At 44.0% G+C, this 14,180-nt stretch overlaps 1 protein-coding gene across 1 annotated transcript in view; it reads right to left on the bottom strand.

The window, feature by feature from the left end:
• mmut (methylmalonyl CoA mutase) overlaps positions 1-14,180 on the bottom strand; it is a gene marked incomplete at both ends in the record, with an annotated part of 67,656 nt that overhangs the window by 11,869 nt on the left and 41,607 nt on the right. The window contains 3 exon segments of the mRNA XM_084149159.1: positions 4,996-5,163; positions 11,380-11,449; positions 13,974-14,051. Of these exon segments, the coding sequence (XP_084005285.1) occupies positions 4,996-5,163; positions 11,380-11,449; positions 13,974-14,051 (316 nt within the window).

The following is a 14,180-nucleotide window of genomic DNA, read 5'->3' as shown; positions in this document are numbered from 1 at the left end:
TGGAGAATGTAGTACGTGGACAAACATTTGCTTTAGGAAATTGTTCAAAGTCACACAGAAATAATGTTGTCAGTCACGATACCAGAATTTTGACTTCGATACTGATACCATGTTTAGTACCACAAAAAAAATACAAAAAGGCGTATTAGCCAAAGTCACAGAATGGCACTTGATCCAGACAGATAAAATCAGCTACTGCTCTGTTCAATCGTTGGGCATCTTTTGAGTTCAATATCATTACATTTTAAATTTGTTATGAAGTCAATAACGTTTTTGGTGACAGTCAGCTTTGAAATCAGCATATTTTTCATTATGGTTTGCATATTATCACAAAAAATACTAGTACTAAGTACTAGGGTAGTGAATTCAGCTGTAAGCTAGCAAGGAAAGTTAGCCTACAATCAAAGCTGGAAGCTACCGGTATCGTCTTGCATTGTAAAAGTGTTATAGCCTGTATGGATAACGTTTTGTGAACAGTAATGCACAGTTAAAACATTTCTACATACCGTGTTGCATTATTCAAGTGTGTTAATTTCTGTGCAGAATGAGTGGGGAGTAGAGAAGGCTGGTGGGAGGAGCTATATGAGGACAGGCTAATTGTAATGGCTGTAATGGAATATATGACATAGTATCAAACACATCTAACATATGGAAACCACGTTTAACTCCATTCCAAATATTCCATTCCAGCCATTACAATGAGCCTGCCCTCCTATTGCTCCTCCGACCAGCCTCCTCTGGTCAGGCGACAACAATGCAGCCTAGCAATGAGTAAGTGGAGCAGGCTCTTTGCGCTTCACGCTATAAAATGGGGCTGTGCTGATAGACAGACTTGATCCTCTCACCAAACCGTTTTTTTTTTTGTAGCTTAAATGTACAGAAGTTTCGGTATACCGTGCAACACTACACAGAAAAGTAATTTATTGCATTTTTTTCCCACTCCACTCTCGAATCAAAGTACATACTCCATCAAAGAACATACAAACTGTCTTTGAGAGTCTGAGGAGTTGCAGCTATCATCTCGTCTTTCTGTGTGAACAAAGCACTGTGGCTTTAGAACCATGTCTGTTTATTATTCTGCAGAAGATGAATGTTCACCCCCCTGGGACACTCAGAATAACAGAGTGATATGTAGTGTTTAACCAAGCAGGCTACGAGTCATTCTACTATTTGGTCAAGCAGAGAGACTAAACTGGTATACTTTATTTTCCTACTTAATGATAGACACACTGCTGGCAGCTAGTGCTGGCATCGTTTACACTATTGTAGGAGCTGTTTTGGCCTGTATATGTGTCATGCTATGTATTGTGTATATGTTGCCTGTCAAGGGTTATTTTATCTTGTGTGTACACTAGAGGGCACCATATGTTGGGGTCATGGGTCACTGTGTATACAGTGAGGGAAAAAAGTATTTGATCCCCTGCTGATTTTGTACGTTTACCCACTGACAAAGAAATGATCAGTCTATAATTTTAATGGTAGGTTTATTTGAACAGTGAGAGACAGAATAACAACAAAAAAATCCAGAAAAACGCATGTCAAAAATGTTATAAATTGATTTGCATTTTAATGAGGGAAATAAGTATTTGACCCCCTCTCAATCAGAAAGATTTCTGGCTTGTAGGTGTCTTTTATACAGGTAACAAGCTGAGATTAGGAGCACTCCCTTTAAGAGTGTGCTCCTAATCTCAGCTCGTTACCTGTATAAAAGACACCTGTCCACAGACGCAATCAATCAATCAGATTCCAAACTCTCCACCATGGCCAAGACCAAAGAGCTCTCCAAGGATGTCAGGGACAAGATTGTAGACCTACACAAGGCTGGACTGGGCTACAAGACCATCGCCAAGCAGCTTGGTGAGAAGGTGACAACAGTTGGTGCGATTATTCGCAAATGGAAGAAACACAAAATAACTGTCAATCTCCCTCGGCCTGGGGCTCCATTCAAGATCTCACCTCGTGGAGTTGCAATGATCATGAGAACGGTGAGGAATCAGCCCAGAACTACACGGGAGGATCTTGTCAATGATCTCAAGGCAGCTGGGACCATAGTCACCAAGAAAACAATTGGTAACACACTACGCCGTGAAGGACTGAAATCCTGCAGCGCCCGCAAGGTCCCCCTACTCAATCAAGAAAGCACATATACAGGCCCGTCTGAAGTTTGCCAATGAACATCTGAATGATTCAGAGGAGAACTGGGTGAAAGTGCTGTGGTCAGATGAGACCAAAATCGAGCTCTTTGGCATCAACTCAACTCGCCGTGTTTGGAGGAGGAGGAATGCTGCCTATGACCCCAAGAACACCATCCCCACTGTCAAACATGGAGGTGGAAACATTATGCTTTGGGGGTGTTTTTCTGCTAAGGGGACAGGACAACTTCACCGCATCAAAGGACGATGGACGGGGGCCATGTACCGTCAAATCTTGGGTGAGAACCTCCTTCCCTCAGCCAGGGCATTGAAAATGGGTCATGGATGGGTATTCCAGGGTGGGTATTCCAGCATGACAATGACCCAAAACACACGACAAAGGCAACAAAGGAGTGGCTCAAGAAGAAGCACATTAAGGTCCTGGAGTGGCCTAGCCAGTCTCCAGACCTTAATCCCATAGAAAATCTGTGGAGGGAGCTGAAGGTTCGAGTCGCCAAACGTCAGCCTCGAAACCTTAATGACTTGGAGAAGATCTGCAAAGAGGAGTGGGACAAAATCCCTCCTGAGATGTGTGCAAACCTGGTGGCCAACTACAAGAAACGTCTGACCTCTGTGATTGCCAACAAGGGTTTTGCCACCAAGTACTAAGTCATGTTTTGCAGAGGGGTCAAATACTTATTTCCCTCATTAAAATGCAAATCAATTTATAACATTTTTGACATGCGTTTTTCTGGATTTTTGTTGTTGTTATTCTGTCTCTCACTGTTCAAATAAACCTACCATTAAAATTATAGACTGATCATTTCTTTGTCAGTGGGCAAATGTACAAAATCAGCAGGGGATCAAAAACTTTTTTCCCTCACTGTAGGTAGCCAGGTGACCAGGAAGGGTTAGCACAGGTGAGGGGAAACACTCTTTTTCGTAGCAGGTTAGGAGAACTTATGCAGCAGGTTAGGAGAATTAACGTAGCAGGTTAGGAAACTAAGGTTAAGGTTAGGAAAAGGGTTAGGGAAAAAACTCTCCTAACTTGTTATGAAAATCACTTTCTATCGAATTGCCGTGAAAAGAGTGTGTCCCCACAGGTGAGAGGACAGTTCATATCCATATCACTGAACATGCTCATAGATTTGACCTCTGCACTTTTTATATGCCAATACCCTATATATACACAAATGTATGTGGACTCTCCTTCAAATTAGTGGATTCGGCTATTTCAGCCACACCCGTTGCTGACAGGTGTATAAAATCGAGCACACAGCCATTCAATCTCCAAAGGAAAACATTGGCAGTAGAGTGGCCTTAATGAAGGGCTCAGTGACTTTCAACGTGGCACCGTCATAGGATGCCACCTTTCCAACAAGTCAGTTTGTCAAATTTCTGCCCTGCTAGAGCTGCCCCGGTCAACTGTAAGTGCTGTTATTTTGAAGTGGAAACATCTAGGAGCAATAACGGCTCAGCCGAGTGCTGAAGCGCATAGCACGTAAAAATCATCTGTCGTCGGTTACAACACTCACTACAGAGTTCCAAACTGCCTCTAGAAGCAACGTCAATACAATAACTTTTCGTTGGGAGCTTCATGAAATGGGTTTCCATGGCCGAGCAGCCGCACACAAGCCTAAGATCACCATGCGCAATGCCAAGCGTTGGCTGGAGTGGTGTAAAGCTCACCGCCATTGAACTCTGGAACATTGGAAACGCGTTCTCTAGAGTGATGAATTACGCTTCACCATCTGGCAGTCCAATGGACGAATCTGGGTTTGGCGGATGCCAGGAGAACGCTACCTGCCCCAATGCATAGTGCCAACTGTAAAGTTTGGTGGAGGAGGAATAATGGTCTGGGGCTGGTTTTCATTGTTCGGGCTAGGCCCCTTAGTTCCAGTGAAGGGAAATCTCAACGCTATAGCATACGATGACATTATAGACGATTCTGTGCTTCCAACTTTGTGGCAAAAGCTTGGGGATGGCCCATTCCCATTTCAGAATGCCCCGGTGCACAAAGCGATTGACTGGCCTGCACAGAGCCCTGACCACAATCCCATCGAACACCTTTGGGTTGAATTGGAACGCCGACTGCGAGCCAGGCCTAATCGCCCAACATCAGTGCCCGACCTCACTAATGCTCGTGGCTGAATGGAAGCAAGTCCCCGCAGCAATGTTCCAACATCTAGCGGAAAGCCTTCCCAGAAGAGTGGAGGCTGTTATAGCAGCAAAGGGGGGACCAACTCTATATTAATGCCCATGATTTTGGAATGAGATGTTCGACGAGCCGGTGTCCACATACTTTCGGCCATGTAGTGTATTTGTATTGGAACTATTTAAATGGGAACTTCACCCAAAACATTTTACATTTGGAAAGCAATTTTCTGTGGACGCGTTATCGACGACTTTCCTGTGGCTTTTTATGAGGAAACACCACTACCACTGTTCAGTATTCTGCAGAGAGAAAATAGATAGTGGGAAAGAGTGAGTATTGTGTGTGTATTTCTTTCTTGCTGTTTTATTGTGTTTTTATTGAGTTTTTATTGTGAGAGCTTGAGTGAGTGAGTTTTCCAATGTATTCTTTACACATGGCAAATTAACTTGGAACTAGATTTTGAACTTGTTTGTTGCTGGGGGGTTTTTAAGACAAGGACTTTGGTATCAGAAATAATTATTTGGTATTGGAAAGAGAAGGGGCTCATCATTCTAGGAAGTCAGAGGTTACTGTACCCGAGGTGGGATGACCCCAGGTTGGGTTAGGGGTCAGAGGCTATAGTGTACCTGAGATGGGATGACCCCTCCACAGATGACCAGGATGTCAGGGCGGTTGAGGTTGGGTTAGGGGTCAGAGGCTATAGTGTACCTGAGGTTGGATGACCCCTCCACAGATGACCAGGATGTCAGGGCGGTTGAGGTTGCGTAGCTCCTTGATGAGCTCTGGGACCAGGGTCTTGTGTCCTGCGGCCAGCGTGCTGACCCCAACACAGTGGACGTCTGCATCCACAGCCTGCTGGGCCACCTCCAGAGGGGTCTATAGAGGAGCAAACAACAAGAACAAAGTAGTATTAAAGTACAGTAGTCATTTACATTTTAGTCGTTTAGCAGACACTCTTATCCAGAGCGACTTACAGTTAGTGCATTCATCTTAAGATAGCTAGGTGAGACAACCACATCACGTTAGTAGTAGTCGTCATCTCGTTAGTAGTAGAACCAGTGCCACTGATGTGGAAAATCTGTATCGTAAAAATGTCGGGGAAGAAACATACTGTCTATAATACGTGTTGGCTTTATGTATGTTGCCTGGCCATGAGGCATAGATTGTAATGACTGATCTTAACCCCTTACACTCATGGGAATTGGCCTATATGGATAGGGATAAATTGAAATGTTTCTTACAGAAGAAATATGGAAAGCATATATATGCATACCCATGGTAGCAATTAAAAGGGAACAGTTTGGAGATTATGGGAAAATTATTAGACTAAAGGTGAGAACACAACAGTTCACCTGACACAAGACTGAATCCAAACACTACACTGTTGATTTTATGAGCATTTTACATATACTGTACTTTTCGCCGCATTTGTTGATAACGAAATCTGAAAATAGCCTGGATACATTCAGCAACAAAATAAGAATATTCTTGGAAAATTTGGGGTAGGTGCAACATAAGACAAAAAAAAATGACAAGGGTTTGAGGGAGAGGTCTAACTGGTGTTTCCAAGTGGCCACACACCTCTCCAAAGTGTACACAGTTCCTAAGTAATTTCAATGCACTATTATGACTCAAAGAAGAATCTTCAACTATAAGGTGTTTTTTTTAGCTCTCCTAGCTGTGCTGTTGAGGAACTAGAGCAAACACACTTGTAGTTGTTTTCTTTGGAACACAGCCCTGCATCCCCCCTTTACACAATTACTGTTGTTTACGCAATCCAAAAACTGACCATTATAAATCGCAATTTGGGTCAGGTGGGCATAATTTGAAAGCTTGTTATATTGCTAACATGTCTATCTAAATTATAAAATACGATCTTAGTGTTAGAATTTCACTAGGCAATTCAGAGAAGCAGATCGTAATTTGGCTGCGCATAGAATGGAGTCATGACTGCATTCAAATACTACAAATTTTCTTCACAATCCAACAAACATAGGACAACCCAGGGTATGATGCCATGTGAGCACCACTTTCAAAACTACTGGCTGAAATTATACAAAAGTTTGAGAGTTCATCTTTAACTGACTTGCCCTGTTAAATTAAGGTTATATAAATAAAAATGATCCGACACCTGAAGAGGAGTCTGTAATAAGATCGGATTTATTACTTCTAACCGTGTGAGTTATGGCCATATCTGTACCCAATCCCATCAAATGTCAACTCAGATCCTTCTGGTGCGTCAGTCATACTGTTAACTAGGCTAGTGTTATCTATCCTATACTCTAGCCTATAATCTATACATTAATGAGGTCTCAGAGGAAAAATGGGGGGAAATGGCCAGAAAAGTCCAGAAAATGCAATCACATGGGCAAAAAAAGTCTAACTATATATGATATTATCATTAGATATTCCAATAATGCCCACCATACTGCTGTCCCATTTCAAGGCTGAGACGGCCCAGGTCTGTTTGGTCTGGTCTGAATGGAACGGGAAATACAAAACACATGATTGAGAAGAGAAGAGATACAGCCACAAGAGATGAATAGACATTATCATCACTGAGGGATTGGGTCATGTGTTGCTTGACAATATTCATACAATGTTATTCAAAAGAGTCATTGTGCACTAAATCAAAACTAGTCAGAGAAGCTAGAAAAAGTGAAAGCTGAGAAAGTAAATAAAGTGACATGTGAGAGAGAGAGTGTGTGTACTCTGGCTGAAGTCTTGAGGTGTTGGATCAATAGTTATGCTGACAAATAACTCAAAGTAACCATGAGTGTTGACAGCAGTGAGTAGTGTGTGTTTGACATAGGGCTGCACGATTAACCACATTTTAATCGAAATTGCAATATAGACATGCGCAATTTCCATATCGCAAAAGGCTGCGATATTTTTAAATGCCACTTAGCCGTTTGTAATGCCTTTTTTATTATATTTTTTACTTTTGATGTATTGCTTGCAGGCCCGGTCCTTACCAATATGACGCCCTAGGCGAGACAAAAAACTGTACGCCCTCCTCCTGTCCCCGCAAAGTAGAATAGTAGCCTAGGCTATACAGTGTTGGCCCACAATGTACTTTAATGAATGCCTATCCATGTGGTAGCCTACCCATTAGTAAAACAGGCAGTTGCTTTTATTTTTTATTTTACCTTTATTTAACTAGGCAAGTCAGTTAAGAACAAATTCTTATTTACAATGACGGCCTACACCGGCCAAACCCGGACGACGCAGGGCCAATTGTGCGCCGCCCTATGGGACTCCCAATCACGGCCGGTTGTGATACAGCCTGGAATCGAACCAGGGGGTCTGTAGTGACGCCTCAAGCACTGAGATGCAGTGCCTTAGACAAAGACTAATCATTTTGGTTATTCAAGCTCTGAATATGAGCTACCATAGGCGGCGTGTCCTAAAGTAAATTGAAATAAATCATTTAAAATACTTCACCACAGAGCATGACTTAACCACAGAGGATCATTAGCTTCTTTTTTTTTTTATGTTGTGGATTGTTTCAAGTCACAAGCTCGGAGGCCTATGCCTAAGTCAGGAAGTCTGCTATTTGGGCAGCACGTGTGGCAATAGGCCTAGATGATTATTGAGTTGCGGCTATCAGTGAAAAGCATCTAAAATATGTGTGAAGATAATGTGTCTTGAGTATAATTTCAAACGTTGAGAAAAGAAGGGGAAGGGTGTGTGGTGAATATATAGGTGCATCTCTCTCCAGAATGCACTCAGCTCTCCAGAATGCACTCAGCTCTCCAGAATGCACTCAGCTCTCCAGAATGCACTCAGCTCTCCAGAATGCACTCAGCTCTCCAGAATGCACTCAGCTCTCCAGAATGCACTCAGCTCTCCAGAATGCACTCAGCTCTCCAGAATGCACTCAGCTGTGTCCTGCCAATTCTTGCGCATTAATTGTTTAATTGTGTGAATTGTTGAAATTTTTTTTTTCCCCATTACATACTGTATGTCACCAGTAGAACATTTACCATTAATCCCCGTCATTTGGTTACATAAATTCCTGTTAATGCATGTATTAATTACAATAATTTACCATTCTCATTCTCGGAGTGGAAACATTGTTTGCAACCTGCTACACTTGTGAGAAACAAGTTTTGGTTTATTTCATACCATCATTTACGAGTTTTATAAATGTTTTCATTGTCTTTTGTTTGCAGCGCTCCATGTGAGCAATGAGCATGTGTATGGTTTGTTTCTCTGTGCTGCTAATGTTGACCGAGTGCGCGCGCCTGAGCATGCATAATAATAATAATAATAATAATAATAATAATAATATGCCATTTAGCAGACGCTTTTATCCAAAGCGACTTACAGTCGTGTGTGCATACATTTTTGTGTGTGGGTGGTCCCGGGGATCGAACCCACTACCTTGGCGTTACAAGCGCCGTGCTCTACCAGCTGAGCTACAGAGGACCACTATGCATAAAAGTAGGCTACCTGGCCTGCTGCGTGCAAATGTAGGAAAGTGTGAATTTGGGGACGTCTGATTTCTGACCACAACTAATAATAAGCTGAGCTTCTCAGTCATTTTTGTAACCATGTGACAATGATTTTGAGAAACTAAAACGTTATTATTGAAATGAAACTGGTCCATGAAAATCATAACTGGCACGCAGATTGGTCGAAATTGTAGGAAGAATTCTTAGCTTCCGCAAAGATGAAACTCAAGTGTTGCCTATTTTAACTACCCAAGATTATCAGGCGTTGCGTTATCTTGGAAAATGTAGTTCGTATTTTCTTCTTCGCCATGATCAGATCAGAAATGGACGAGTCGCTCATTATTTTGACAATTTAGCCCACTGAGTGAAACTCCCGGACAACAGTCATGAGTAGCCTAATTTCATTCCCTAGGCTACTGTCCATTTACTTTAACCCATCCTGTTTTTAGGATATGTTGTGTTTGTTAACATGTTCATTCATATTCACATCGAAGCGCATTGTTATTTGGTAGGGTACCATTTAGGCCATTTGATCGGAAACACGCATGATGTAAAAAGTGTCTGTCTCATGACATTGTCATATATTTGGTTGCCCTATAGGCTACAGAAAAGGCCACAGAGGCTATATACTCTTTCTACCGTATAGGCTACGCTGCGCTGCAACTCTCCAACACAATCAAGAGGCGCGCTGGGCGTGGACAAGATGCCCCTGCCTTTGGCAAAGAGGGCACTGTTCATCTAGGGGCGGCATCAGCGTTCACCTTAGTTTCAGCCATAGAAATATAATGACTGAGTGTAGCCCCATGAAGGAGGTGATTGTGGACTACAGGGAAAAAAAGAGGACTGAGCACGCCCCCATTCTCATCGATAGGGATGTAGTGGAACAGGTTGAGAGCTTCAAGTACCTTGGTGTCCACATCACCAACAAACTATCATGGTCCAAACACACTAAGACAGTCGTGAAGAAGGCACGACAAAGCCTATTCCCCCTCAGGAGACTGAAAAGATTTGGCATGGGTCCTCAGATCCTCAAAAAGTTATACAGCTGCACCAACGAGAGCATCCTGACTGGTTGCATCACCGCCTGGTATGGCAACTGCTCGGCCTCCGACCGCAAGGCACAACAGAGGGTAGTGCGTACGGCCCAGTACATCACTGGGGCCAAGCTTCCTGCCATCCAGGACCTCTATACCAGGCGGTGTCAGAGGAAGGCCCTAAAAATTGTCAAAGACTCCAGCCACCCTAGTCATAGACTGTTCTCTCTGCTACCGCACGGCAAGTGGTACAGGAGCGCCAAGTCTAGGTCCAAAAGGCTTCTTAACAGCTTCTACCCCCAAGCCATAAGACTCCTGAACAGCTAATCATGGCTACCCGGACTATTTGCCCCCCCCCCATTTGATTTGATTTGAATGGTCCAGTCAAATTGTCTTTGTCTGAGAGGCTTTACCTTTTCTAGCAATTATATTTCTATGGTTTCAACTCACAACACAAAGAGGGGCTAGTGGTTTGTTTAGTTCAATGTCAACAGTCGGGAGCCGACTGGAGTGTTTTTCTAATTATCCTTGTTCTAATAATGACAAGTGAAGAACGGATGAGGGCAGAGGGCTCAGGGGTAGGCAGCAGCAGCAACGTAGCCAACATGGTCTGTGTTTATCGGCATGACTGATTCACAGTATGAGAGCTGTCTTCCTGGTGGGCTGCCTAATTACACACGTCTACCCTCGCTCTCCCTCCTACCCACTCCGCTCTCTCTGGCTGTTGATCCTGCGGCTGAGAGAGACTGAGAGGATAAGGGAGAGAGGGGTAGGAAGAGAGAGGGATGCTGAGGGAGAGTGGATGACTAGGCGAGGGGGTAAGAGGGGCTAGAGGAGAGAGATAGGCGAGAGGGATTAGGAGAGAGAGGTTGAGACTGCTGCCTGCTAATGATACTCAGGACTATAGGGTACAGTAGGTCTACCTAAGGGGAAGTGGCTACTTGAGAACCAATAACAGAACATAAGACTGAGATTAGCCTTATTGTGAAAACAGTGGTGAATTGGTAGTTTAACAGGCCGGTATGCAGCTTTGAAGTTTGGTATGCCTATGTAGGGAATGTTTTGGTTTTATTTGCCTTCCATGGAGTGGACCAGAAGGACTCACAGACACAGATGAATTATAGCTTTAATCATTTGAAAGGAGGCTTGACCGAGGTATGACCCACCTTTTTCCACGTATGAGTGTTATGTGGTATGTCTGCACATGTTAACATTGCTGCATTAGAGGACAATTGTTAGCACACGGAGTTCCATAGTATGATCATTGTGTTATACCTGGCATAGCTGATATGTGATTGACTGCCTGAACCTGTAAGAATTAGTTAAGTTATGACTAAAACAACATTGAGGCCGGGATTCAATCCAACACAAATTAACAACCTACGCACAGCAATAGATTTATATATAAAGGCAACTTCCCAGACAATGGCAGGGATCACATTCACTGTTAATGGCTCAATCACAGTACACAGGTTGTTTATCTGCTTTTGTTTGAATCCCTGCCTCAGTTGATCTTCACACGCTGTCCTGTTTTTTGAACACTTGAAGAGAAATGAAAGAGTATTTCTTTCCCAAGTCCAGTATCTAGCTACTAAGCTCACCTGGAAGAGCGGTCCGATGTCGACGTCGAAACCCTGGTCGGCAAATCCCGTGGCGATGACCTTTGCCCCCCTGTCATCAATCAATCAATTTTATTTTATATAGCCCTTCTTACATCAGCTAATATCTCGAAGTGCTGTACAGAAACCCAGCCTAAAACCCCAAACAGCTAGTAATGCAGGTGTAGAAGCACGGTGGCTAGGAAAAACTCCCTAGAAAGGCAAAACCTAGGAAGAAACCTAGAGAGGAACCAGGCTATGAGGGGTGGCCAGTCCTCTTCTGGCTGTGCCGGGTGGAGATTATAACAGAACCATGCCAAGATGTTCAAAAATGTTCATAAGTGACAAGCATGGTCAAATAATAATCAGGAATAAATCTCAGTTGGCTTTTCATAGCCGATCATTAAGAGTTGAAAACAGCAGGTCTGGGACAGGTAGGGGTTCCATAACCGCAGGCAGAACAGTTGAAACTGGAATAGCAGCAAGGCCAGGCGGACTGGGGACAGCAAGGAGTCACCACGGCCGGTAGTCCCGACGTATGGTCCTAGGGCTCAGGTCTCTCAGTTGGCTTTTCATAGCCGATCATTAAGAGTTGAAAACAGCAGGTCTGGGACAGGTAGGGGTTTCGTAGCCGCAGGCAGAACAGTTGAAACTGGAATAGCAGCAAGGCCAGGCGGACTGGGGACAGCAAGGTGTCATCATGCCCGGTAGTCCTGACGTATGGTCCTAGGGCTCAGGTTCTCAGAGAGAAAGAGAGAACGAGAGAATTAGAGAGAGCATACTTAAATTCACACAGGACACTGGATAAGACAGGAGAAGTACTCCAGGTATAACCAACTAACCCCAGCCCCCCGACACATAAACTACTGCAGCATAAATACTGGAGGCTGAGACAGGAGCGGTCCGGAGACACTGTGGCCCCATCCGAAGAAACCCCCGGACAGGGCCAAACAGGAAGGATATAACCCCACCCACTCCGCCAAAGCACAGCCCCCGCACCACTAGAGGGATATCCCCAACCACCAACTTACAATCCTGAGACAAGGCCGAGTATAGCCCACAGAGGTCTCCACCACAGCACAAACCAAGGGGGGGGCGCCAACCCAGACAGGAAGATCACGTCAGTAACTCAACCCACTCAAGTGACGCACCCCTCCCAGGGACGGCATGAAAGAGCACCAGCAAGCCAGTGACTCAGCCCCTGCAACAGGGTTAGAGGCAGAGAACCCCAGTGGAGAGGGGAACCGGCCTGGCAGAGACAGCAAGGGCTGTTCGTTGCTCCAGCCTTTCCGTTCACCTTCACACTCCTGGGCCAGACTACACTCAATCATATGACCTACTGAAGAGATAAGTCTTCAGTAAAGACTTAAAGGTTGAGACCGAGTCTGCGTCTCTCACATGGGTAGGCATACTGTTCCATAAAAATGGAGATCTATAGGAGAAAGCCCTGCCTCCCGCTGTTTGCTTAGAAATTCTAGGGACAATTAGGAGGCCTGCGTCTTGTGACCGTAGCGTACGTATTGGTATGTACGGCAGGACCAACTCGGAAAGATAGGTAGGAGCAAGCCCATGTAACGCTTTATAGGTTAACAGTAAAACCTTGAAATCAGCCCTTGCCTTAACAGGAAGCCAGTGTAGGGAAGCTAGCACTGGAGTAATATGATCAAATTTCTTGGTTCTAGTCAGGATTCTAGCAGCCGTATTTAGCACTAACTGAAGTTTATTTAGTGCTTTATCCGGGTAGCCGGAAAATAGAGCATTGCAGTAGTCTAACCTAGAAGTAACAAATGCATGGATTAATTTTTCTGCATCATTTTTGGACAGAAAATTTCTGATTTTTGCAATGTTACGTAGATGGAAAAAAGCTGTCCTTGAAACAGTCTTGATATGTTCGTCAAAAGAGAGATCAGGGTCAAGAGTAACGCCTAGGTCCTTCACAGTTTTATTTGAGACGACTTTACAACCATCAAGATTAATTGTCAGATTTAACAGAAGATCTCTTTGTTTCTTGGGACCTAGAACAAGCATCTCTGTTTTGTCCGAGTTTAAAAGTAAAAAGTTTTCAGCCATCCACTTCCTTATGTCTGAAACACAGGCTTCTAGCGAGGGCAATTTTGGGGCTTCACCATGCTTCATTGAAATGTACAGCTGTGTGTCATCCGCATAGCAGTGAAAGTTAACATTATGTTTTCGAATAACATCCCCAAGAGGTAAAATATATAGTGAAAACAATAGTGGTCCTAAAACGGAACCTTGAGGAACACCGAAATGTACAGTTGATTTGTCGGAGGACAGACCATTCACAGAGACAAACTGATATCTTTCCGACAGGTAGGATCTAAACCAGGCCAGAACTTGTCCGTGTAGACCAATTTGGGTTTCCAGTCTCTCCAAAAGAATGTGGTGATCGATGGTGTCAAAGGCAGCACTAAGGTCTAGTAGCACGAGGACAGATGCAGAGCCTCGGTCTGACGCCATTAAAAGGTCATTTACCACCTTCACAAGTGCAGTCTCAGTGCTATGATGGGGTCTAAAACCAGACTGAAGCATTTCGTATACATTGTTTGTCTTCAGAAAGGCAGTGAGTTGCTGCGCAACAGTCATGGCCGTCCTGGCCCATCTTGGCCACCAGCAGACGAGGGTTCCTGCCCTCATGCTTCTTAAACTCCACCACCCTGGTAGAAGATTAATAAATCATATCAATAGCTATCAATAATAAAGTGTTTCTGAACTCCACCTCCTTGGAGGACAGGGAATGAAAGGTCATATTGATGACAGTAGTGATAGCTGGTTCATTAGACACC

Source organism: Coregonus lavaretus, assembly GCF_964263955.1.
Source record: "Coregonus lavaretus genome assembly, chromosome: 31".
Taxonomy (NCBI): domain Eukaryota; kingdom Metazoa; phylum Chordata; class Actinopteri; order Salmoniformes; family Salmonidae; genus Coregonus; species Coregonus lavaretus.
Note: the sequence above shows the minus strand (reverse complement) of the source record. Positions and strands in the feature narration are given on the sequence as shown.